Consider the following 23,814-nt stretch of genomic DNA (forward strand, 5'->3'; position numbering starts at 1 on the left):
TGCTCACGCCCCTCCCCCCGCCCAATCCGAGCAGCAAGACATTGTCGCGAGGTGTGTTTTCTTTTAAATAGAGATTCTTGGCCTTGGCGCCAACGGTGTCCACTCGCCGTGGATCAGACACTTTCCTTCACCCCCCTTTCCAGGCTCGGTCCCTGTCCCACACTGAGTCAGACCAAGGTGAAGGAGGTTCCGGAAAGAAGTGCGGGCAACGGCAGTGGGGGCCAGCCCTGGCCACAGTCCAGTTTTCCACCCGCGGAAAGAAGGCGAGTTAGAAAATAAAAAATAAAAATAAAATAAAATAATCTCCCCCTTTCCCCCCTCCCCCCCAAAGGGCCCGGTCTGCGGTTACAGCAGAGGATTTCCCGAGAAATACTGCAGCCGGTCTCTGCTTAGTTTTTTTTCTTTCATCCTTCTGTTCTGAAACCAAATTTTCACTTGTCGGTCCGTCAGGTTCAGCATCCGGGACAGCTGCAGCCGCTTTTCTTTGTTGATATACACGTTGAAGAAAAACTCTCGCTCCAGTTCCCGGATCTGGAATTTCGAATAAGGGCAGCGCTTCTTGCGGGTGCGGGGGGCGTCTGGAGCGGAGGGGAGGGGAGGGGGCAAGTGTGAGGAGAGGGAGAGAGAGACACGTGAGAGCCGGGCGACCCCAGCCCCACCGCCGGGCAGCCCTCCCGCGGGCGCAGCGCTGGGCCGAGCCACGAGCCCCTGGCAGGGCGAGCTCGTCCCCCATCCCGGGCCACCGTGGGACCCGCGCCCCCTCCCCTCGGACGAGGGTCGGGGCTGGCGGAGTCTGGGGGAGAAGGAAGCCAGCCGGGGCCAAGTGCGTCCCCGCGGACACCACCCCCCACCCCCGACTTCTGCTCAGCCGGGCTCCTCTGCCCCTTCCTGCGCTGCCCTCCTAGTGACTCTGAAAACCCACCGCCCCCCCTCCCCCAGAAATCTGGGGGAACCGCGGAAAACGGGCGCGAAGAAGTGAGACCGGGCGAGAGTCGTGGGGAGGCGGGGAGGAAGCGAGCGAGCAGGCACCAAAGACACCCGAGAGCTGCTTCCGGGGGCCCTGGCGCCCCGGGACGCCCGGCGGACCGCGCCTTCCCCGCGGCCAGGCTAGGCCGGCGCAGAGGCCGCGGGCCGCAGAGAAACGCTGAGCCCCAGGCCTGGAGCGGAGTGGAGCCCTGAGCCGCCTCGTCCCCACCCCCTGTCGCCGCTGACCCCCGGCTTGCTCCGGGTTCTGCTCAGGGACACGCGAACACAGTTTGAACATTTGGAAAATAGTTTTTGAAAGAAGCAGAGCGGCTCTCGCTGGCCTCCCCGGCCTCAGGTTCTGCTCCATTGCCTCTCTCCCCCACCACTCCCCCTCTCTGAGTTTCTCCCTGTCTTTCCCTTGCCCTCCCCTTTCTCCCCCTCCACCCCTCCCCTCCCTCCCGCCCCCCGGCAGCCGGGCTCCCCATCCTTCCTTAAATGCTCCTCTAAGTTCACGATCAAAGTTAATATAGCCCGCGATGGTGGCGCTTTTAAAAATTTCACAGACCGAGGGAGATAACGGGGAGGGGGTTCACCCAGCTTTTCCAAAGAGCCCTTTTCCCTCCCTCCCCACCCCTTCTCCATCGTAAAAAGTCGAGTCGTTGGGAGAGAGGGCTTTGTAGGTTATAATAAAATCCTTTGAATGCTTATAAAACTCCACATAAAATCGGACTGACCCAAAACACGAGGCCGTCCCCGCTCCCCTCGCCTCCCCCCTACTCTCGCCCTCCCTCTCTGGCTCCCTCCCTCCTGCCCGCCTGTTTCCCGGCCGCTGCTACCTACTGGGGGCGGCTCCCTTGGCCGGCTCCTTGGCCGCCGAGTGGGCTGAACCGGACGAGCTGGGATTCGTGTTTTCCTCCTCGGCCTCGGCCGCCTCGGGCCCCGCCTCAGCCCGGGACGCCAGTCCCGAGGCCGGGGGCGCCTCGGGCTCCCCCTTGGCCTCACCCTTGCCCGGGCAGGGGGGCTCGGCGGGCGCGTCGCCGCCACCGCAGTAGGCGTTGTCGAAGAAACGGTCGAAGGCTTGGGGCAGGACGCTGTTCTTGTTGACTGAGGAGTAGAAGCCGGCGGGGGCGGCGTGCGGGGCGCTGGGGTGGTGGTGGCCGCCGTAGGAGCCTTCGTTTTTCATGAGGATCTCGGTGACGGTGGAAGGAGGCAGGCACTCCCGGTGCATGAGCTCGTCGGCCGCCGCATAGCAGGAGGAATAGCTGTTCCGGTGGTGCCACTTGCCGGAGGGCTCCAGGCCGTAGGAGACCTCCCGGACCGGGGGCACTTGGGCCGGGTAGGGATAGGAGATCTGACGAGAGGGGGCCTGGGGCAGGAAGGAGGAGACCGTGGAGAACTCGGGCACGTAGTAAGTGCAACTGGGCAGATAGAGGTTGGAGGCGCAGCTCCCTCGCTCGCCGAAATCAGCGCCCCTCTCCTTGCGCGACGGCGAGCAGAAGTTGCCCAGGTTGACCGAGTTAAACATCGTTCTCTTCTCCTGCCGGCTCCAGATGGAGGTTTTGGACCTGATCTAGCGAGGGGGGAAAATTTGGGAAGGCGAGATGACGCGTTATCCGTCTTAGTCTCTCTCCCCGAGCACGTGATCCAAAGTAGATATTGTCATATATCAGTTCGGAGCACTTCGCAGTCGTAGGAGGGGTTCTCTCTTAGGTAAGATGGGGACGTTCAGGCGATTGGTTTGCAAACACCGCAGAAACATTATGAAAATCAATTGCAGATTTGTATTCGTTTTTCTCTTGACACTCCCCTCCTCTCCATTCCACAGAGCGAGCAAAGGAGGAGAGAGAGAGGGTTGGGGTGGGGTGGGGTGGGTGGTGGGATGGGCGGGGGCGGGGGCTAGGAGGGGGTAATTGTATTTTTTTCTAGCTGCTGCTCTCCCCCCTCCAGGATTGGGAGAAGGAGGAGAGTTCTCACGTATGGGGGGGGGGTCTTGCCTCCTCCCCGTGATCAGCCCAAGACAGGGCTAGGGATGAGGACCTCTTTCCCCACTGCCTGATTCTGCCAGAGATGTGAATCTTTTCCCCCAACTCTCAGGGACTCTTACCCCACCAACCTGAAGAGGGTCACAGCGCCTGTTAACAAGAGTTTGAAGAAGTCGATTCTTTTCCTGGCCAGGGCTGGGTAACAAGGCTCCCTTTCCCCTTTGGAGAGACTCCCTGGAAGTGTATCTGAAGTTTCCCAAAGGTGAGGCTGCCCAGCAGCAAACCAGTGTCCCAACTTTGTCTGGCTTTCTGTGCTGCTGGCAACTAGGGACTCAGATTAGTCATAAACAGTGGTAAGCAGTGAGCCAGCCGCCCAGCCGGTGCCTGGCGAAGTCTGGGAAAAACCTTCTCTAATGTTGTGTTAAATATTTAGTATGAGAGAGTGGCCCTGGGTGAATATTTCATGCCTGACTTTATTGTCAATCAATGCACAGAAAGCTACATCCACTGTGGACTTTTAAGTCTCAAACCCGCAAGAAAAAGGTTGGAATGAGAGTCCTGTGTCTTCTCTGTCAGGGGTCCTTTGGGTTGGGGGCTCAAGTCTCAGCTTCTTCACTGAAAAGAAGCCCAGTGTCGGCTCTAGGAAGGATATGGTGGGGGGGCTGGGTTTGGGGCTTCTATCCTTGGACGATTTGGGGGCTGTGAGGTGTATGGTGGGGCCAGGTACAGGTCTCTGGAATAGACCAGCAGGGCAGTGGAAGGGAACTGAGGACCCTGGGTGGGCTGGGCAGGGCCAGGGGTCACTCTCTAGTGGAAACCCCCAGCCTCGCTGCCTGCTCCCCGGGGGGCTGCAGCCAGCCCCTGGTGGGTGCCACTTTCCTGTTTCTCAGTCCTGCCCTTCCCTGCCAGCCTCCTAGTTGGCTGTGACCCCAGAGGTGGACTCAGCGGTTCTGAACTCCCTTGCCTTTCTTCCCACAGGACACATCTGGGCAGCTGAAAATCAGTTTATTGAACGGTTCTAGACTGGGTACCAGAGCAACTGCCCACAAGCAGAAAGCAACCTTGCATCCAAGGAGGAGCCACCAGGGCATGATCTGTTCTGTTCAGATCAGCAGGAGGTACTGAAGCCCCCAGGGACGCAGTCCACTGCACTCTTAGGAAAAGCCAGAAATGGCCCAAACCCTCCTTTAACCCCTAACTCTTGTTTAAAATTGGTTTCCACTTTAAAAATATTATTTGTATTTGATTTTCCTTGTTGAACTTGACAAGGTACTGAGGCCCCAATAGTAGATGGGGAAGACACAAAAAATGGTACCTTGACCCCAAATACAACCCCTCCCCAAATCATTCTCTCCCAACCCTCCTGTCTCCTCAGATTTGCTTTAGAGCAAAACCTGGGTTGGAACAGCCTTGGCCATGGGTCCCATTCTTGGGGGGGCTCTGGCATACCCAGGGATAGGTCTCTGGCATCCCTCTACCCATTCATTGCTGGGCACTGCCTCCCGAGCCCTCCTTTAGTCCTGGCTGGATCTTAACTAAGGGCCAGATCTTAACTAAGGGCAAAAAGGAACTAGATTAGGGCTTTGCTAACGAGAAGGCTGCAAGAAAAAAAAATCTGTTGCTTTTCCTCTTTCCCCTCCCTCTTTTTATAGGGTGTACTGGGGCCGGCATTTTTAATTATAATGATGGGGAACTATGGACTACGGCTTTTATGGGGTTCGTGCTCTCCTCATTAAACTCGAGTTTATTGGAGGCAAAATGCTCCCCAAACAGTGATAGGAACTGGTAAGAGGGAGCTGAGAGGTACCCCTATCCCTTGCAGAGGTGTGGATGAGTGTTCAGAGTCTCCGCTCTGGCTTTCCCCACTTCCCCCCAGGGCCCTGCTTCCCCCTCAATCCTGGCCTCCTGGGCCTTGTGGGGCCCAAGCCCCCAAGGCAAATTCTGCACCGCCAGGGCCGACGGTGGGGAGGGGGTTCGCTTCCTGTGAGGAGACAGCTGTGGGCCTGAGCACTTGAATTTGACCACCAAAGTTTATTCCAGAGCCGCCATAAAAGTGAGCCAGGCTGCTACAAGGAGCTGCCGGCGGCTCTATTTCCTTGAAACAAAAAAGGAAGGCAGGAAAGAATGTCAAAGGAGTCGAGGTTCAGGAAATTCTAGGGTCTCCCAATAGAGGCTTCTGAACATTAATATTTTTCCCCCTAAAATTAAGGCACAAAGTTCAAAAAAATTTTTTTTGGTCTGACTTTTAATTTTTTAACAACTTAAAAAAATCCCAACAACTGGAGGTTGCTGCTGGGGTCAAGGAGAGAAGGCCTTGGCTGCTGAAGTCAGGGAGACATTGATTGGCAAAAGTGCCCACGATGTGGGCGAGTGGCTTCCCTGCCCAGTCCTAGGTCCAGGCCACCCTGAAGCATAGGCTGAGCTGCCTGCCCCAGCCAGCATCCCTGAGCATCAGTGCCTCCCCCGACGTGAGACCCAAAATCCAAAATCGGTTCCCAAATTGATTCCCAGGAGCCCTGGCAAGCCCCACGCCGCGGAGAGGAGGCGGCTTTCCCCCCTCATCTCTTGGGTGCCTGTGGCCTCTCCACCTACTGGAGTCCCAGCTTTCACCTGAAATCCTCCTCAGCAGGGCCATCCTGCCCGCCCCACTGGCTCTGGGTGGCCTCATTTAGCACTGCCTGCCTGCCTGGCGGCTAGCAGGCAGCTGCGGTCTGGGCAGCCGCCTCGGTACTCTGGCCAGGGCCACGACAGACTCTTCCCTTTCACACACAGACACCAGAGGTGGCTTCAGAAGGGGGCAGTATCTCCAGGTCCCAGCCCAGCACCCCACACACAGTACTGGGCCACCTCGAGCTTGTCCACCTCCTGATGCTGCTCTGGAGAGAGCAGACTGCGGTAGGGAAAGGGGCCCACCCCACAGACCAAGAACTGGGAGGAAACCCCAGTTTGGAGAAAGGGGGCCCTTAGAGCTCTCTGGTCTGTAAGTTCAGTCTGTGTGGGGTCAATAAAGAGATAGGCGATCAGCGCATGGACACCCTCAGTGGATCTGAGGCTGGGCCAGCGAGGATCGCATCCTTTTGCACAAATCTCTCTCCCTTGCAATGCCACTGAGTTTAACAATCCCTTTAATGTGCTTGGGGATTTTCAGGCCAGCGGTTTATCCTGCACCCCGTGACACCTCCTACCCCCAGCCAGGGAACTAGAAGGGAAGGGGACCACCAGTTCTCAGACTCCCATCTCTCCTCAGCCCTGGTGGTTGCCCCAAGCCCAAGGCCCCAAATCAGGTCACCTAAGAGGACGCTGCTCCAAGGTTCCTCCGGCCCCTGGACAGGATAGGAGGAGGGAGAAGGGCAGCCCCTCTGCCCCCACAGCCCCACCCCCTTTCCTCCTCAGCGGAGGGATTGTCCCGGGAGGCTAGCAACGCGACCCCATTTCTCCCAATAAAAGTCCCATTTTACGAGCCAGTTTCACTGGCCCCTCACCAAATGCTCTAAAATCAAGGAAATGTCTTAAAAGCAGTCTGGAAATGGAGCCACTACCATTGGACCTTGGTCTCCAAACTCAGCTGCAACAGCGCACACACACACACACACACACACACACACACACACACACACACACACACACACACACACACACACAAAATGCCTTTTCTGGGCAGAACTGCAGTGCTGAGCCACCCGGATCTCCGAACTCTTGGCCCAGTGGAGGCCGGGTTGGCCGGAGCCACCATTCCCCGGCTTCAGCGCCTACTTAGGCTCGGACCCAGTCTGCGCAGATCAAAGTGAGCTGGCGGCATTTTTATGAGATCAACTTCAGTGGCTCTTTACTTGTGATCAGATGCCTGGGCCGAAAATGCAAAAGGGAACAGCCCATCAACCCAAAAAGGAAAAGGAGAGAGAGAGAGAGAGAGAGAGAGAGAGGGCGCAGGCGTGGGCTGAAAAAATTCAGGTGACCCATAGCAAGAAGATTCCAGTCACCCACAAAAAAGACCCTTTGCCTGCAGCAAGAATTGTTTGTGGGTCAGTCCCAGCCTCCAGGCCCTGCCATTTCTCCCCAGTTTTGGGAGCCTGGAAACCTGACACGCCTGTGTTCTGAAGCCTGATCCGAAAGCTTCCACAGTGTGGACCTGCCGCGTGGGGCAGAATGTGGCCGCCTGCGCTCCCTTGCCCCAGTGGGGAAGTCGTCTTCTGCTCATGATTCAAAAGTCTCTCCCATTTGGCTGCTCCCCTCTCTGCGGTCTCCGTGGTTCTCCGGTCACTACAGCCAGAAGTTGAGTTACAAGAAGATTCGCCAGAGATTTATCGCCTGGCCCCAAACTTGGAAAGCCTCGTTGTCATAAACAACCGTCTATTGTCTAGACTTTTATCTCCGGGTATGGATCGTGCATTACTGAGGCTCAGGAGACACGGGCCTGGCTCTGTGGGGTGTGCGTGCAGCTGAGTGCTTGCCCCCTTGCCCCCAGGGGTTTCTGTGGGTAGGTTTAGGAGGGGACGCGAGTGTGTGTGTGCCCTTGGAGCTGGGCAGGTATACCTGAGTGTCCAAGGGTGAGGGCTCGAAATGGGGAAGGTCTGTCTGTGCCTGGGAACATTCTGGTGTATGTACTTGTGTGATGGGTGCGAATTTGTCACGGTATGCTTTGTTTCTTGGGCATTTTAAGTGCTCCTGTCTGGGCTTTTGCGGGTTTTATTAACCTGTATCCGCTTGGCCTGTTATGTCCCTTGGAAGCAGATCATCTGGTGTTTTTTAGCATTGGGCCCATAGTGTGTGTGTGTGTTTGGCTTCTCTGAGAAAATGGGTTTGGGGTGATACCTTTCCAGTCTCGATGCCTGCACCACCCTAAATCACACCTCAGCCTCTGCCTTCACCACAACGTCTTTGCCTGGCTCCGCTCACTGCAAGTCCCTACATCTCCCAAGTGACTACCCATTTTCTGTCATAGACACAAAATACATTTTTGCAGGATGAGGTCTGGCTATCTTTGCCTTTCCCACACTAGGGGGAAGTGTCCCAGCTCGTAGTAAACTCCCTCCCTTCTTGGGGCTCCCCTTCTCTGGGCTGAGGGGGACATCAGAAAGGGCTTCCCCAGTCCACTCTGACCTTTAAAGGTACCCTCCAGAGAACTCCAGATAATGCCAGAGAGGGCCTGCCACTCCCTCCCTGGAGCTTCCTGGCAGCATCTGTCCTCACCCTGGCCACCCCCTCAGCCCCTTGAGCCCAGGCAGTAGGACGTTTGCCCAGATTAAACGTCGGTGGGAGAGACACTTATCACCTTAGATCTCAGGGTCAGAGGCTGTTTTTGAAAGCCAGGCTCCTTTAACACCAGAAGAGATAATCAAATCCTCCCCCTTTGTTTTTCATGATCAGAACACAGGGTGGCAGGGCTCCAGGCACATAGGCCTGGGAGCTCCCTGACTGCCCCCACTGCTCCTGGCAGCTCCCACCTGGGCCCCAGACCCCACTTCAGGTCCCAGATAGCTCTTAGGCACCCTCAACCAGGTAGGTCAATGGGAGGGGACTGATCCCAGACTCCGGTTTTCCAGTTGAGAAGGGTGTAGGTGACAACCAGCAGGGGTTTGTGGGGCATCAGATTTAACAAGAAGCCCCACATCAGTGCATCCCTCCCTTCCCTTGCCATTAGAATTCCCATTTCAAAAGCAATGATTAGGCCTAAAAAGGGCTGAGTGGGCGCAGAGCAGGCGAAAACAAGCTGTGAGGTCCTGGAAAGAGGTGAGCCCTTCACAGACACCTCCACGCCCTATTCATTCTCTCTCTCTCTCTCTCTCTCTCTCTCTCTCTTTCCTAGTGCTACCCTGGTACCCTGGAGGGAGAGGGCCAATGATTCCACTTCAGGCTCCTTTCTTCGGCCGCCCTCCTTCGCCTGAGCCCGCCGGCTGCCCGCTGCCCGCTGCCGGCTGCCCGCTGCCGGCTTCCCGCAGCCCAGCCCGCCGCCGCCTCCACTCCGGAACTCGCTTTCCCTCCAGCGGGCAGGCAGCGGCGTCGCCTTACTCCGCCTCTCTCCCTGCCTCCCTCCATCCCTGCCTTTCCCCCACGTCTCAGACCAACAGATATCTAATATACTTGTGTCTCCGCACCCAAGGCCTAGGCTGAGCCGGCTCAACGCTCGGGGATTGCAGCCGCGATACAGGGTCCTAGCGCGGCGCGCTTCGCTCCCCGTCCCTCGGCTGCAGCCTCCTACTTTGCTAGTTGCCGGGCTCAACAGCTTCTCTCTCGCTTTGCCGCTTCTTCCCCCTTTCTTTCCGCCTCTGGATATGAGAAATAAATCCAAGGCTCCTGCCTCATCAGCCCTCCCCACTCCTGCTGCCTCACTTCCCCTCCTCCTTACCGAGTGTACCGCCTTGTTTTCGAAGAAAATCTTAATAGTCAGACATCTAAGCTGTAAATGAACATTTTTTTTCTTTGTGACGGCTAATTTTCTCTCCAGTTCTTTCTTACGTCCTGCTCCGCTTCGCGGTGGAGTGGAATGGATTTAGAAGTCTGCGTATGGGAGGGTGGGGAGTGGAGAGATGGAGCCCAGAGTTACAGACAGTGGTGAGAGATACGGAAGACGGAGAGATACGGAGAGAAAAAGAGGCAATGGGGTGGGGAGAGGAGGGAGGGAGGGAGGGAGAGGGAGGGAGGGAGGGAGGGGGCCCCAGCTGGCGGGAGCGGAGCCAGAGAGAGAGAAAAGGAGAGAAAAGTTTCCCGGAGTCTTCATTAGTTGACTTCTCTGTCCACTGCTTCCCCCAGCCGGCCGAGCTCACCCCTAATAAAGGAAGGGGGGGGTCTTTATTTTTTTTTTAAGGCCCCAAAGAGTCCAATGTTTACAAGACCAGAAATGCCACGGCCACGTCCTGGCAGAAAGAAAGGCTGAAATGGAGGACTGACGCCTTCCTTATAAGGTACGATGCTAACTTGACCTTCACTTTGTCAGGGCGCCCCCCGCCCACCCAGACCGCTGCAGGCAGCCAGGCAGAGCCCAGGCGACCCTGGCCTCTGCCTCCCTGCTTCTTTTTCTCTGTCAAATCTCTCCTTTCCTTTTTTTTCACTTCCTCTTTTTCTCTTTTGTCCTTTTCTTCCCTTTTTCCTACCTTTCTTTTTTATTCCCTTCCTTCTCTTTTCCCCCTGCTTTTCTTCTTCCTGCCCCTTTCCTTTCACTCATTCCTTTTATTCTTGCCTGCTGGTTTCATGGTTTCCCTTGATTCTCTCTTGCCCAGCTCTCTATTGCAATCTCTCTCTCTCCTGATCTTTTGAATCCCGGAAACAAGAATAAATATTTTCAGTACTCTCCCATCCCCACCCCAGCTGACCTCCACAGCCCTAGCCTGGCCTCTGCCCTGATCCAGGTATCCCTGGGGAAGAGGGTCCAGGAAAGAAGGCCAATTTGGGATTATAGGGGCTTCACTCTGGGCCCAGTGCCCACTTGAGGATGGCAGTGAATTTGGTTTTGGTAAGACTCTGTCTTCCTCTCACTGGCCTCACCCGCCAAGTCTCTGTGACCCTAGTGGTCTTGAATGGAGGACGAAGCCCTTGTTTGTGGCGGTATGAGGAGAGCAGAGACTACTGCTTTTGAGACTAAGGGGGAGACTTAAGGACCAAATTGTTGTTTGCCCTTCTCTCAGCTTCCAGCCCCTAAAATCCTAGAGATTTCACTTAAGACCTTTGGGGAGGTCTTAAGTTTAGAGAATTTAGAGAATTAGGGATTTCTGGAGATTCCCACACACATGAAAATAGGAAAGAGACAGATTATCCAGGCCTCTCTGCTTTGTCTCTTGTTGCCTCCCAGGCTCCAACAAAGCCTCCGACATTAACTCTAATCATATCTTGTGTGGCTATAAAATAAATGATATTATGGACACCCCTATAATTATCTATTATTCACTTACTTGTGATAATTACAATACTGGATGAGGCAGATCTATGCAGACAATGTAAAGCCAAGCAAATATCCTGGAAAATGAAAGTGAATCTGTGTCCATTCTTGAGTATGTTCCAGAATCTGTAAGCCTGCCTAGGACTTCCTTGATTTAGGAGTAGCCATCTTGTAGGGGATAGGGTCATATTGGGAGACCCTACCACTTCCTTTTCCCCCCTACATCCCACTTCTCCTCCTTTGCACAGACACCAGAGAGGATCAGACAATCAAAGGGAAATTCTTTCTCTCTCCCCCTACAATTATCCAGATAATTGCATGAATTCTTCCTTTAATATTGCTGTGTAGTCAGGGTTGAGATTTCAGCAGGAAGTGCAAGGGACAGGATTCCAAATGGGGGAAGCTGAGAGAGTCCTGTGTTCTTACATTCCCATACTTTATAGTTCTGTCTAGTGTTACATTGTTTCTTCAGGCAAAGATCTTTGTTCGCTTTCAGTCATATTTCTCCCTTCCCCCTCCCTTTCTCTCTCTCTCCCTCCTCCCTTTTTCCGGTCCCTTTAAAGGAGACCCAGATCATCCTCTGCTCTTAATAGATGACTATAAAAGTAAAATTAATTCCCCCCTGCCTTTTAATATCAATATCTCTCTGTTAAGTATGCACATTGGTGAGAATAAACAGAATTAAGTGCTGCAACCCAAACCAGCAATTATATCCAAGGGTTTTTTTGGGGGGAGTGTTTCGTTGTTGTTATTTGTTTTTTTGTTTTCCATTGGGCTTATCTGGGGGTGTTTACTCTGCCAAGAGATAACCAGGGGGTATTTGTATTATTTTTACAAGCTCACTGGGGCCTGAGCCAGTACCAACCTGGTAGAAAAAGCAACCATGAAGCCAGAGAGAGAGCCAAAGGAGGGAAAAGAGCGCCAGATGGAGATGAAAAGGAACCACGCGGAGAAATGCAGGGAAAGAAGGAGGCGGCAGGTTCCGGAACAAATGTGGCAGAGGGCAAGACAGGCACTCATGGACAGAGGTTTATGTATTTTTATTAAACAATTTTTTTTAAATTTGGGGCTCAGTGAAGAGAAGGGACAACTCAGGAAAGGGGAGAGGAGAGGGAATTATTCGAGTCACAGCGTGACCACCCCAGAAGGGGAGAACACTGGATACACCAGATCCTCGGTGATCCTCGGTGCTGCTGCTGGAGCAGCACTGGGCTCCCTCTGGTTCCGACTTGCCGCCGTCGCACAGCCCGTTGGGCTGGGCTATCGAGGCCCCCCTTGCGGCCACGAGGGCTTCCTCGCTCTCCTTATCATTCCATCTTTATGACGAGGCTTGTTAACAAGACCAGCGAGCTGGCCACGCACATCTATCTCTGCCGCTCGAGCTCAGCCAAGCAGCGGCCGGCGGGGGCGGTGTGGGGGGGGACTGGTGAGGCACTAATTAATTGATTTCTTTGGACAGTAAAGTATGGCCGCATCTACATGGAACCTATCGACTCATAAACAATATCTCTGTTGGGTGTGAGTGTATTGTCTCTCAAAGAATTTTTCCATAGGCGTGTGTCATGTAGTCCAGGATTTTTAGCTGCTAAAGAAAGACCCAAGTGGGACTCATTTTTAGGGGGCCAGATCGGAGTTAGCTCAGCTCCACAAAATACTTTAAGTTATGACTGCCTCCGAAAAAGCGTTGGGAATGGGTTTTGTTGAGAAAAACTTGGGTTATTGGATAACCTTTCCCAGTTGCTTGTGTAGACCCGGCCAAGGTTAAGGATGGGAACTGGAGTCGAGGAGTTGGGCAGGCCGGAGTCCTCTTCCTGGTCGTCTGGGACGGAGTGGGGCTGCTCTCGGATTTGAGAGGAGCATAGAAGACAAGGTCCAGCCTTTACTTCATACTGCTCCTTGGACTTGAGTTTTTAAAGTAAATTTTAAAAAGGTTAAACAAACCTTAGCTTTCAAGAAGCCCTTGCATGCTCAGCACACAGCCGGAACCTGCCTGTTACACACCTCACCTGGTTGCTGCGCTTCCTTCTTTCCCCCTTTCCTAACTGGCAGCTCAGAGTAACTATATTTATATTAGATCTAGAAGAACACATCCTGAGACAGAAGGGGTAACATAATTATACAATGCTAATTCCATACAGGAGTGATTATGCAGTCAGACCCTGCCAGCAAACAGGACCTAGGGCTCTAAATATAGACCCTGACCTCAGACAAGAGAAGCAACAGTTAAATTGAGATAGAAGACCACTCATATAAATAATCCATGTAGACACAGAAGAGGGTTTGTAAAAGACAGAAATAATAGAAATACAGGACAGAAAAGAGGTTCAGCTGATAGAGAATGTCACTGCCAATGCCTGAGCTTCCTCCTGCTACTGTTTTTAAGATTGCCAGAGAAATGTGTATTATAAATACAGTAATATGTGAAATCAAAGTATGTACTTCAATGTATTTGGTACACATACCCCATGTATACAAACATAATATATTTTTCATACACTGGGTTGATAGGCACTTTGTGTATATATAATAACATGATGTATATTTTCCATGCAGTTTTTTAACGTGGATATATTAATATCTGGATGCATTGTCCATGTACTGATTTTATATGCCCTTCGGAGTGTATACATCCATGTAGCTAAATAGATGTAGGACTGTACCTTCCCTGCGCAGGATGTGTGCAAGTGTACTGTTTATGTAAATGAATTTTTACATGTGATGGGTATACATGCTATATGTAATCTTTTCCCAGGAGGTTGTTTTCCCATACAATAGATAAGAGTGCCTCCATATGTATATTTTCTAGAGAAATATATTTTCCATGCCCAGAATGTACATGTAATATAGATCTCTGTGCATTTTAGACTGTTTCAGTATATCGGTTATGTCGGCAGTGTGGCCAAGCGTGCATTTTGTGGAACATCTTTTCCATGCTCCGAATGTGGACTTTGCGTCTTTCACAGGGAGCTTTTCTAGCAACAACTGCCGGTGAGTTCCGCACAGACCGGTCCTTGAAGGAAGTTCTCCACTCCGGGTCAGGGAAACTGACAAACTGAAGGCTTATCTCGGAGTCCCCAGGAAGCGGCTCCGGCTCAGAGAGGAGAAATCACCCCCAGGCAACCGGCTGGGTCACAGTGGCTAAAGGTCCACTGCGTTTGGTCTCATCCAAGCCCAGTTCCTCGGCTCCGGTGCCAGGCTCCCTCGGGCGGCACAGGCTTTCGGAGCCTGGGGCAGAGCCGCCGGCGGTGACGAACCCGGCGGGAGGGCGGGCCGCCGCTGTGGGGACGCCGCGTGCCCAGCAGAGGGAGGGCACTTGGGAGAAAGGCCTGGTTCCCGAGCCCGGCAGCGCCTCGGACTCGGGCTGTTCTTCGAGGTCACCCACAAACCCACGGAGCGTCCCCCCGCCCCCGGGCTGTGGCTCGGGGCCGAGCGGCTGGGCGGGTCCGGGTCTTCGCGGCCTCCGCGGATCTGGCCAGCAGGGGTCATCCGGTCTTTCGCGGGAGCCGGCGGCCCTCGCGCGGCGACCGGAGCTGCCGGCTCTGTTCGGGCGGCGGGGCCGGGGCTGGGAGGCGCGCCGGGTTTCCTCTCCCCGGGACCCCGGGCACACCGGAGCCGAGGCCGGGCCAGGCGGGCGGGGAACTGGACTGAGGCCCCGGAACCCTGTCCGCCGGGCCCGAGCACGGAGCGCTCCGGGCGCGGGGCGGGGAGCGAGCGGCCAGGCGCCCGCGTCGGCCACCAGCGGCCGGCGGGCCTTTGTCTCGGGGCCTCCCCTGAGCGGCGATCGCGAGCTCGGCCCCCGGCTGCCGCGGTGCTGGGCGTCCGGTGGCGGAGGGCCGGGGACGCACGCTTCTCCGCGGAAAACCGGCAGCTCCGTCTCGACGGAGGCAGATACCGAAGGGCGGCCGCTCGGGCCTAACGCTCGGCTTATACGCGGCTGCGGGATCCCAGGCCTGCAGCCCACCTCGCGCTAAATTACACCGGGACCTTCGGCGCCTCCCTGTGCCCGCCGCGCAGAGAGGGTTGGGGACTCCGGGGTGCGTTTCCCGCACGGTTCGGGGGCCTAAAAACCGCTCCTACTTTCCTGGTAATGGCGGGGAGGATGGGCGGGAGCTCCGGCCGGTCCGGAACCCAAGGTCCCGGGGGTTTGATTTTTCGAAGATCGGGGCCGGCGGTCCCTGCTCCGCTCTGGCTCTGAGCCATCGATCGCGCCGGGTTTCCGGCTGCATTAGCATCCACAGAACCCGGGCTGCCGGGCCCATCTCCCGCCCGCTCGATAGTGGCTTTAAATACCCTAGCTGCGTCTACGCAGCTCAGAGTGGAGTAGAACTGGGTGATAATCAGGGGCAAATACACAACTCATTTGAATGGCATAAGCTTACACGTACACAACAGTGAAATTATTTTTCTACCTGGATTATCCAGATAACTCTCTCCTTTTCTTGTTCCTCAAGACCCAGTTAGAGACACAGGGTGCTTTGTCTTAAATCAGTGGAGTAAATTGTAGTTTGAGGGCTTAAGCTAGACAAATACTTGCAAAATAGATGCAATCTTTGCCCAGATCCAGAGCTCAGCCACGTCCTGGGTATTTGGGTTGTGGCTCCAGCCATGACCTTCTCTTTGGCCAGGAGACCCAAGGACTTGTTATTCAGCCATTGGGAGGAGGTTATAGTGTTTTTCCTTCTCTGACAGCTTCCCCAGTTATTGAGTCTCAGGGCCTGCATAGACAAAACCCAACAAGGAACCTTCTCTCTCAGATCTGCAGTGTCTCTGGGAATAAATCAAGGGAATAAATTAAAGGCCAGTTATTCCTGACCTCTCTAAATTCCCTCTTTCCTATTTAGCCAGAAATGCCTTCACTATTAACTCTTCCTGTATAGATGTGGCTTAAGAAGAGGGTCGGCTCTTGCCTGGATTCACTGGGATTCAGACCTCCCCCCACCTTTATTCAGACTCAAGGGCAGCCACTCAGTCCCTCTCCTACACCACCAGCTCAAGGCTGCCAGAAGCTATCCAGTCCCCAGCCTCCCCTAAACTCTGTGGGCCCTTTATAGGAGTACTCCCAAAGCTTGGGATCTCCTTCCTGCCTGAATCCTTCAGATGCACACTCAGCAGGGGATTGGGGCAAAGGGAGGATGGGATTTGGTCTAAATCTGCTACTTTTCCTAGTTGCAGGAGTAAAGAAAGGAGGGGAGAAAGAGAAAGAAAGAATTCAGGGCAGGAGGCGTGGCTCAGGAGGCTGGGCTCAGAGGGGGGCTCTTGTTATCCCGGAGCAGGCCCAGGAGGGTGGAGGGGGAGTTTGGAGGAGACTCCGTGTTTGGAGCCTGGCTGTGAGAAAGGGAATCTCGGGGATCAGAGGCTCATGGGTGGAGGCAGAGGGAGGGCATCCCATCCATAAGGAAGGAGTGAGGTGGAGCTGCAGAGGACTCATGGCCTGGACCTGGGCCTAGACTCTGGCCTGGACCTGGGCCTCTCTCTGTCATGGCCTGGAGGGGCCGCAGCTGACAGAGGCGGAGCCTATTTCACCAGCTTCAAGGGGTCTTTAGTATCCTCTCCAGTCATCTTGCAGTGCACAAAATGTGCTCTCAGAGTGAAGCCACAGGGTTAGAACCATCAGGGTGAAGTGTGGACCCACCAACCCCTGCCCCTACCCCATGGCAATCTCACCATCCCAGCTCCAACCAGCTCTTGCCCCTACCCTGGCTTCACTTCTTGGAGATCTTGCAGCTCAGACTTCCTTTTGGTGGTCCTGAAGGTAGTTTCAGCCTCCTCCGGGCTGTCCACATTATTTTTACAACCCCACGACTCCTCAGATAGCCCTCTCCTCCCCCCTAATCTACCATCCCCCAATTTTCTCTCTGCTAGTAATTGCTTGGGACTGGAGATGGCAGCTCATCAACAGATCTTGGTTGCTTGTATATTTTTGTTGCCCCTGCAACCGCTCTTCCTTTATTATTATATGTTTATTATTTTTATTATTCACCTGGGCTGGAAAAAATAAAGTGGGGGAACAGCTAGGAGGTTGGGGATCCCATTCTTTCTGGGCATAGGAGACCATGTGTATGGAGCCAGTTTAAAATTTTTCTCTCAAAAAAATCACATCATCATACCATCATGTTTTAATTATTATTATTAATATTAATATGATGAAGCAACTCTGTACAAGGACTATATAAAGGGAAAACGTGCTAGAGACAGACGTTTGCATAGGAGGGCACACTACAGAGAGCCAGGGAGGGAGGAAAGGAGGGCATCTACCCAGAGGAATCACACTAGGTACTAGCAACAGACACAGAGAACAGGACACAGATTGACAGAGAAGCTCACGAAAGGAAATCAAGTTTAAAGCGACAGGAAGAGAATATTGCATATCTTTGTCCCCCCACCCCTTTTGGAGTGTTTTGGTCTCCTTTATTAAGCTGGGAGAGTCAGGCTGGAGTGGTGAAACTCAAATCCAGCACCCCAGAGACCAAGAGGTCACAGGAGGGGCTGTATGAAGGGGTACATGGGTGACCAGGCAAAGAGGGGAGTGCCTCATACCCAGCGACAGCCCACAGGGGAGTGTGCAGACAGCTGGAACGGTGGTGATTTCTGCAAACTTGTACATAGGTTAATGTGGGTGGGGAAGTGTGTCAGGTGCCCAGTGGGGGATGAGGGTATGTGATTGTACGGCTACTCTGCAGGGCTGTATTTGGGGATATGAGGCTGCCTGTTTGCAAGTACAGTCAGGAGAGTGGTGTGGGCCGAGTGCTGTACTGGGCAGCTGTGCCTATATGTTTGCCCATGCCTCTGCACAATCTTTCACAGGGACTTGAAGCTGGTGGGAGAGTGGATTGCCTTTCCAGGGTGTGGAAGGAGAGACTGTCCCCAGGTGGGAAGAACTCCAAGCTGGCAGGCCAGTTTCACACTGTCCAGGCTGGGCTTAACTCCCATCATTCCCCTGCTTCTCGCCCTCTTGCTCCTGGCAAGGGTGGGTCAGCAGATGGGAGGTTGGGGGACTCACCAAGGGGAATCAAAACAGAGTGCAAGAAGGCAGGGGGGCTCCTTCACAGCTTCTCTTTCGGAAGCCAGCCTGGGATCTACTGGGCTGGGGCTGGGGCCTGAAGGGGGCTATGAATAAAAGGCCCTTGGCTGGAGAAGCCACTTTCTGGCCTCCTGTGGGTTTGGGGGACGTGCCCTTCCCCCTGCTCTGGTCCTCCTAATCTGCGGCTCCCTGGCCTGGGGGCGGAGACAGCGGATCCTGAGACAAAGGGCGCCGTTGGGGAGCAGGTGGAGTAGGGGTGGGTAAAAGAGAGAAAGGAGTTGGGTGGGGGGCTGCAGCGCCCCCTCCTTCATTGTCACCAGCCTGGGAAACCCGGGCTGAGCGGGGGCCTCCGCGGCCGGTAGCCCCTTTTAGGGGCTGATTCTCCTCCCGCCTCGTAAATTACGCCGGTCCAGCCTCCGGCCGGCCGTGACCGTGAACGCCAGCGGCGAAGGGAGAATCTGCAGCGGCTGCCAGAAACTCTCTCGGCCAATCAATGCCGCGCTTCGCAGCTCCTTTTACAGCTTCCTGGGCTTCCCGGAGGGCCAGGTGGGGGTCCCTGGGGTGGCTACTGAACCTGAGGCTGCGTCCGCTCAGCTCTCAATTCCCCGCTTGCGGCTTCCGGTCCGCAGCCGCCTCAGCGGCAGGGAGAGTGGATGGCAGCACACCTGTGAGCGAATGGGCGCAGGGGGCTCGGGAGAGGGCTGGGGACCAGGAGACGGTTCGGGTAGCCTGCCCTAGAGGGGACAAAAGCCTGATCATCACCTTGTCCACAGCCGAGTCTGCCAAATGCTTATGCCTCGGCCTGCTCTGCGTCCGGGCCTGGAGGACCCAGACCCCAGCGGACTTGGACATTGCTGATCATTCTGTCTCCCAAACCACACTTCCTCCTAGGCTCCCCCACTTCCTTCTGCCCTCCCAGAGCTACCCTGACCCCTTCCCTGCTCTCTGCCCATCCTGCACTCTTGCTCCCTCCTTTCAGCCTCTCCTAACCCCAATAACTGCAAGTTCTGAGAGCCTTGGTCCCACTGTCCCCACCCTCGCCTACTCCTGCAGGCAGCCAGACCTAAGACCACGGAAGGAAAGTGGTGGGAGGGGACGCCTGAGTCACCTTTCCTCCAGATCTTCAGACGGAGGCCCAACGCCCCAGTCCCACGTCAAACTAGCCCCTCCCCCAGCGCCTCAGCCTTCCCTGCCCCTACCCCCTGCCTGCAGCTGTGGGCTTCCTCTCTCCCTGGCTGGGTTCTTCCCTTCTCTCTGGGACGTGGCAGGGTCTGCTGGGGGTGTGTGGGAGGGAACCACGAACAAAACAGACAAGAGGAAGTCCCAGGAGGACCTGCCAGAGACGCCTGGCGTTCTAAGCGGGGACTGTGTCCCAGGCAGTGCCCCCTCTTGCTCTCTGCCAGAGACAGGCTCAGTCTGGGGCTGGTGCCCGTGTCTTGCCCCCTAAAAGAAGGAGAGAGCTTGCTCCCTCAACAGAAGTCTTTTCTTTTTCATTCTGCGGTTCTGAAACCAGATCTTGACCTGCTGGTCACTAAGATTCAAGCGGTCTGAGAGTTCCCTCCGGCGCTGCCTTGTGATGAACTCGTTCACCAGAAACTCGCCCTCCAGCTCCGCCAGCTGCAACTTCGAATAGGGTTTGCGCTTCTTCCGTGAGCGGCTGTGGATCGGGTACCAGGGCGCGCCTGGGTGGAGACGAACCAGCAGGGTTGGCCAGGGGACCAAGAGGTGACAAGCCCAGTACCGTCGGTCCTTCCCCAGCCCCTTTCATCTTGGCCTAACACCCGACCCCAGGCTCTTCCTCTCCTCTCTTAGGAAGACTCCCATCCCCACCAACTCCTCTGCCTTCATCAATCTCTTTTTCCCCTTTCACTCTTTCTCCTTTCCTCCCCTACTTCTCACTGCAGTATCCCAGAACCTTCTAAATTCCTATCCTCTCACTTCTCCCCAAACTTCTTCTTCTCCACGATATCCTGGCCCCTTCCTCTCACATCCTCCAGGATGGGGTCCTGATTAGTTAGAATAGACGTGAGCGAGTGACAAGAGTCAATCGCTGGCCTTTCTTAAAAAAAAAAAAAGTAGGTAATGGGGGCCTGTGGGAAGGTGGAAAGAGAGGCCCTGGGAGGGCAGGGACCAGGCTCTGGGTCCCCACCCCCCCACGCCTGGGGAAATCTGTCAGAATCCCCTTTCTCCGGAGCTACCTGCCCCCTCCAGCTGCAGGCTGAGGAAAAAGGGAATCTCTAGTTCTTTTACGGGGATATTTACATGTTTATAGGGCTTTCCCCCCCAACTCCTTTTTTTAAAAGAAGCGCTCCCTCACCACACAGTCTGTCACCCCAGGAGGCCCTAGCTCAGTCCTACACTGCCCCCCGCCCCGCCAGGTCAGACGTCCCGTCCGGAGTAGCCTCGCGAATGGGCCGGGGTCCTTACCGCTGGCCGCGAGGCCGCCGCCGGGGTTTAAAGGCGATACCAAGCTGCCGGGGTCGCCCGCGCCGGCGCCCTTGTTGCCCTCGTTAAGCAGGGACGAACTGGAGTCGGATTCCAGCGACTGGCACGAGGGCGGGTCGTGCGGGGGTCCCGCGCCACCGTCGCCACCGCCGCCGCCCGCCGCGTAGTCGTACTTGAAACCGAGCGCAGGCGGCCCCGACGGCTCCAGCTGCAGCAGCGCTGCCCCGGGCCCGACTCCTGGGCCGGGGTCGCGCCCGCGCTCCTCACGCTTCAGGCCCCCGCCGCCGCCCTCGGCGCACGGCTCGCGGTAATAACCCTTGCTGTCCTCCACGCGCGCCAGCTCGCACGTGCGGCCGAAGGGCGGGTTGAGCGACACCGGGCTGCCGAGATAGGGCTGCGGGTAGCCATTGCACGGTTCCGCCGACGGCCAGGGCAGCGAGCACACGTTGTCGCGGCGCGGGTAGGACAGCGAAGGCAGCCCGGGCAGCTGCGCCCCGGACGCGCGGAAGTTGGGGAAGTAGAAGGTGTCTCCCGTGTGGATGTTCACCAGCGGCCCCACAAACCCGGGATTCAGGAGATTATGCTCGCCCATTTCCGCGGGGCCCGACCGGCAGCTTCTACTTTATTGCTATCTGACATTAAACATAGTTAAACCTGCACCGGCCACCCATTGGCCGTCCAGCTCACGTGGGCGCCGCCGCCAGGGGGATGGGTGGGGACAGAGAATCCCCCCACCCCGCACCAACTCCAACTTCCCCCTTCCCCAATGGGGGGGGGAGGGAACGAACCACGGGGGCAGATTTATTCGCTGGCTTCTGGTTTTTAAAAAATCATATAAAACCTAACGCAGAGATCGAGGCAATCGCCCGACACGGGGCAAGAGGAAAAAAGCCACACCAAAAATACCCGCACATACACGCTTCTGCACCCTACACTACCCCCCCCCCATGTATTATCTTCTCACCAACAGCTGGCCGAACACAGCCCGTTCCTCTTTAATTAGCTCCTTTATTAACTAAAACCGTTGGAATTTACAATATCTCCCCAATAAATTACTATTAGATATTGTGTCATATAAAGTTTACTGGCTGTTTAAGGAGACGGATGAGCCCTTTGGCTCGGGGTTTATTTACAGTAGAGGCGAAGTGGGGGTAAAGACAGGTTTCCCTGCCGCTGCTGCGCTCCTTTTCCTCAGCTCTTTCTCCCCAGGAATTTAGGGAGACACCTGGGGTCCTCTCCTCCAGGAAGGGCTCAGGGAGGATTACTATTGCTGGGTCTTTCCCATTCTCCAGCTGGGAGCCACCCAGCCACACACCTTCACTCACCGTCCGAGGAGGGATGCAGAAGAGAGGCAGAAGCAGTAGAAAAAGGAAGCGCCCAGCTCCATGAGGACTTGCCTGCCTGCTCCTGAAAATCTGGGGGCTGAACTACTCTTCCCCATGACTTCTGTGGGTCAGGGGGGCTTCTGGGGGGGGTCTCTTGGAGACTTTGCAGCAAGAGGCTCTGCGCTCCCAGCAGGGCTTGGCTGGCCCAAGAGGCTCCTGATTCCCACTGTGGAGGAGACACTCACACCCCAGAACCAGCCTAGCATACCACTGGGACCATCAAGTAACAGTGCCCAGCCCAATAGGTGTGCTGGGAGTAAGGGAAAGAATGCCAGAGAATTATCTTGTTGGGGGCTTAAAATTATTTTTATGGTGCTAACCTCAGCAGCTCCTTCCACAGAAGGCTGAGAACCCAACGCTGGCCATAGGCGAAATTAATCGACATCTGGTCCGGTCTCAACCAAGTCCACAGACACAGCCAAACAGATTAAAATGAAAAAGGAAACAAAACCCTCAAAACTAGGTGTATTCTATTAGGGTCTGGTAGGCAAAATACTCAGATTTCTATGTGATTACTTCAGGCTCCTAGCAAAAGCGTGGCTTTAAGTAATACCAGGTGAGATCAATAGTTCAGCAGAAGTCTAAATATGAGAGAACACCAGAAGATTTGGAGAAAATTAGAGAGACGTGAGTCTGAGAGAATATGGGAGAAAGAAACCCATGTGGGTGAAAGTTAAATATCTGAGAATGAGCGGAAGCTACAAAAGCAGACCGAAGCAGAAGATTCTCATCTCCCTCTTTTTCTCTCTTCTGCAGGACATGGCAGAGAGAAACGCAGATTCTTCGAATTCCACAGCTCCCCGGGCGATTTCATATCCCAAACCATAGCTGGGACAGAAATGTGTCCGCGCGGGCGTCGCCCTGCCCGGCACAGCTCGCAGCTCGGCACCCGCCCCTCGCCCCTCTTCCCCTTCCCGGCCCTGGCCGGCCAAGGTCCCTCCCGCCCCCCCCAGCAGCCCGCCCCGCGCCGGGCCCACTTGCCAGAACCGAAGCCAAGCGGTGGGATGCCAGCCCCGCGCAGTCACGTTCAGTCAGAACCACGAGAGCCGGGGCGCCGAGGAGCGGGCAGGAGACAGCCTGAATTGGCCTTTTCGTGCCTAATTGATTAAGGAGCTGCGCGGCTGCATCCCTCGGCTGCAAAATCCACGTCACAGCATCTCCAACATCTTATTTATGCCCTCTTTTCAAGATGCATTAATGAGCGTTACTGAATATTTAATTTAAAAAATTTATTTGGGGGTTATTTTTGGTCATAAAGATAAACAGGGTGTGACTTTAATATCGTTGCTGTTTTCAATCAGAACGTTGCGCCGGCGGCGAGGTCTCCAGGCCTCCAGGCCTCGCGCTCAACCGCTATTGTTGGTGTGGGGGAGGCCGAGTTGAGCTTTGCGAGATAATCACTAGCCCTTGTGCGGTGGAGGTTTCTCCCCATTCTCTTCTTCCCTCCCAGATGACTCCAATCTCCTAGAAGGGAGACGCCAGGAAGAAGGTCTTAGCCTCTTCGCATCCCTCGCCAGCTCGAACATCTCAGGCCCGGAGCTGTGCTCGCTGCCCTCCCGGCCAGGCCGCTGAGTACGCAAGAGAGGCGGCCACAGGGCGGCAGATGCAATGCCGGGGAAATGAGGATGGAGTGAGGACTTCCTTCCTCCAGACACGCAGTTCCTCCCAGTCCGATTTGGCCCCATCAAAAAAGACCATTTTCCCCAGGTTTTGGACCCTGGGCACTGGCACACGCACAAACCCCTCTTCCTTCCCCCTCTTCCTTCCGTGCAGCCGACCTGATTCCTCCAGGGGAGAGCTGCCGAGGACCATCAGCAAAATTCACATCCCCAGTGTCCTGCGACTCGAGGATCACTAGGAACCTAGGGGTTATCAGGACCCCGGCGAGGACCCAGGCAATCTAGGCGCCCAGCCTCCTCGTGCACCACCGCGGTTCGGTGCGCCTTTAAGGCTCCCCGCCGCACACGCAGCTCAGGCGCCCCTTTCTCAACCCTGTTCGGACTAACAGGCTGCAGAGCTCCGCTCCCAGCCTGGGTCCCCGGGACCGGCGGGAGGCTCGGGTGCAAAGCTTCAGATCTAAATCCAGCCTCGGCGAGAGCCGCTCTCCAGGAGCCGACGGGGGACTTGGTGAGGAGAATGCTT

General features: G+C 55.3%; 2 protein-coding genes and 1 long non-coding RNA gene across 5 annotated transcripts; 1 reads left to right on the forward strand and 2 right to left on the reverse strand.

Moving 5' to 3' along the window:
- Positions 1–112: 112 nt before the first annotated feature.
- Positions 113–2,523, reverse strand: HOXC11 (homeobox C11). Its single transcript, XM_024122941.3, has 2 exons — positions 1,807–2,523; positions 113–578 (listed from the first exon to the last, which is right to left on the reverse strand). Exons 1-2 carry the CDS (start codon positions 2,489–2,491, stop codon positions 346–348), a joined length of 918 nt encoding a protein of 305 aa, XP_023978709.1. The 5' UTR covers positions 2,492–2,523; the 3' UTR covers positions 113–345.
- On the forward strand, positions 2,308–23,008 carry LOC102989265 (uncharacterized). 3 transcript variants are annotated; one of them, XR_003680341.2, is made up of 9 exons: positions 2,308–2,374; positions 2,517–2,676; positions 3,061–3,210; positions 3,927–4,066; positions 8,755–9,500; positions 9,754–9,850; positions 11,660–11,849; positions 13,686–13,809; positions 22,429–23,008. It is a non-coding gene; the product is annotated as an uncharacterized lncRNA (long non-coding RNA). The 3 variants fall into 3 exon arrangements; XR_003680340.2 differs by lacking the exons at positions 8,755–9,500; positions 13,686–13,809; positions 22,429–23,008 and adding an exon at positions 7,009–7,323 and having other exon boundaries at positions 11,660–13,676; XR_449101.4 differs by lacking the exons at positions 8,755–9,500; positions 13,686–13,809; positions 22,429–23,008 and having other exon boundaries at positions 11,660–13,676.
- On the reverse strand, positions 19,056–21,720 carry HOXC12 (homeobox C12). Its single transcript, XM_007125729.3, has 2 exons — positions 20,270–21,720; positions 19,056–19,524 (listed from the first exon to the last, which is right to left on the reverse strand). Exons 1-2 carry the CDS (start codon positions 20,877–20,879, stop codon positions 19,286–19,288), a joined length of 849 nt encoding a protein of 282 aa, XP_007125791.1. The 5' UTR covers positions 20,880–21,720; the 3' UTR covers positions 19,056–19,285.
- Positions 23,009–23,814: the final 806 nt, after the last annotated feature.

This window comes from Physeter macrocephalus, chromosome 6 (genome assembly GCF_002837175.3).
Source record: "Physeter macrocephalus isolate SW-GA chromosome 6, ASM283717v5, whole genome shotgun sequence".
Lineage (NCBI taxonomy): Eukaryota > Metazoa > Chordata > Mammalia > Artiodactyla > Physeteridae > Physeter > Physeter macrocephalus.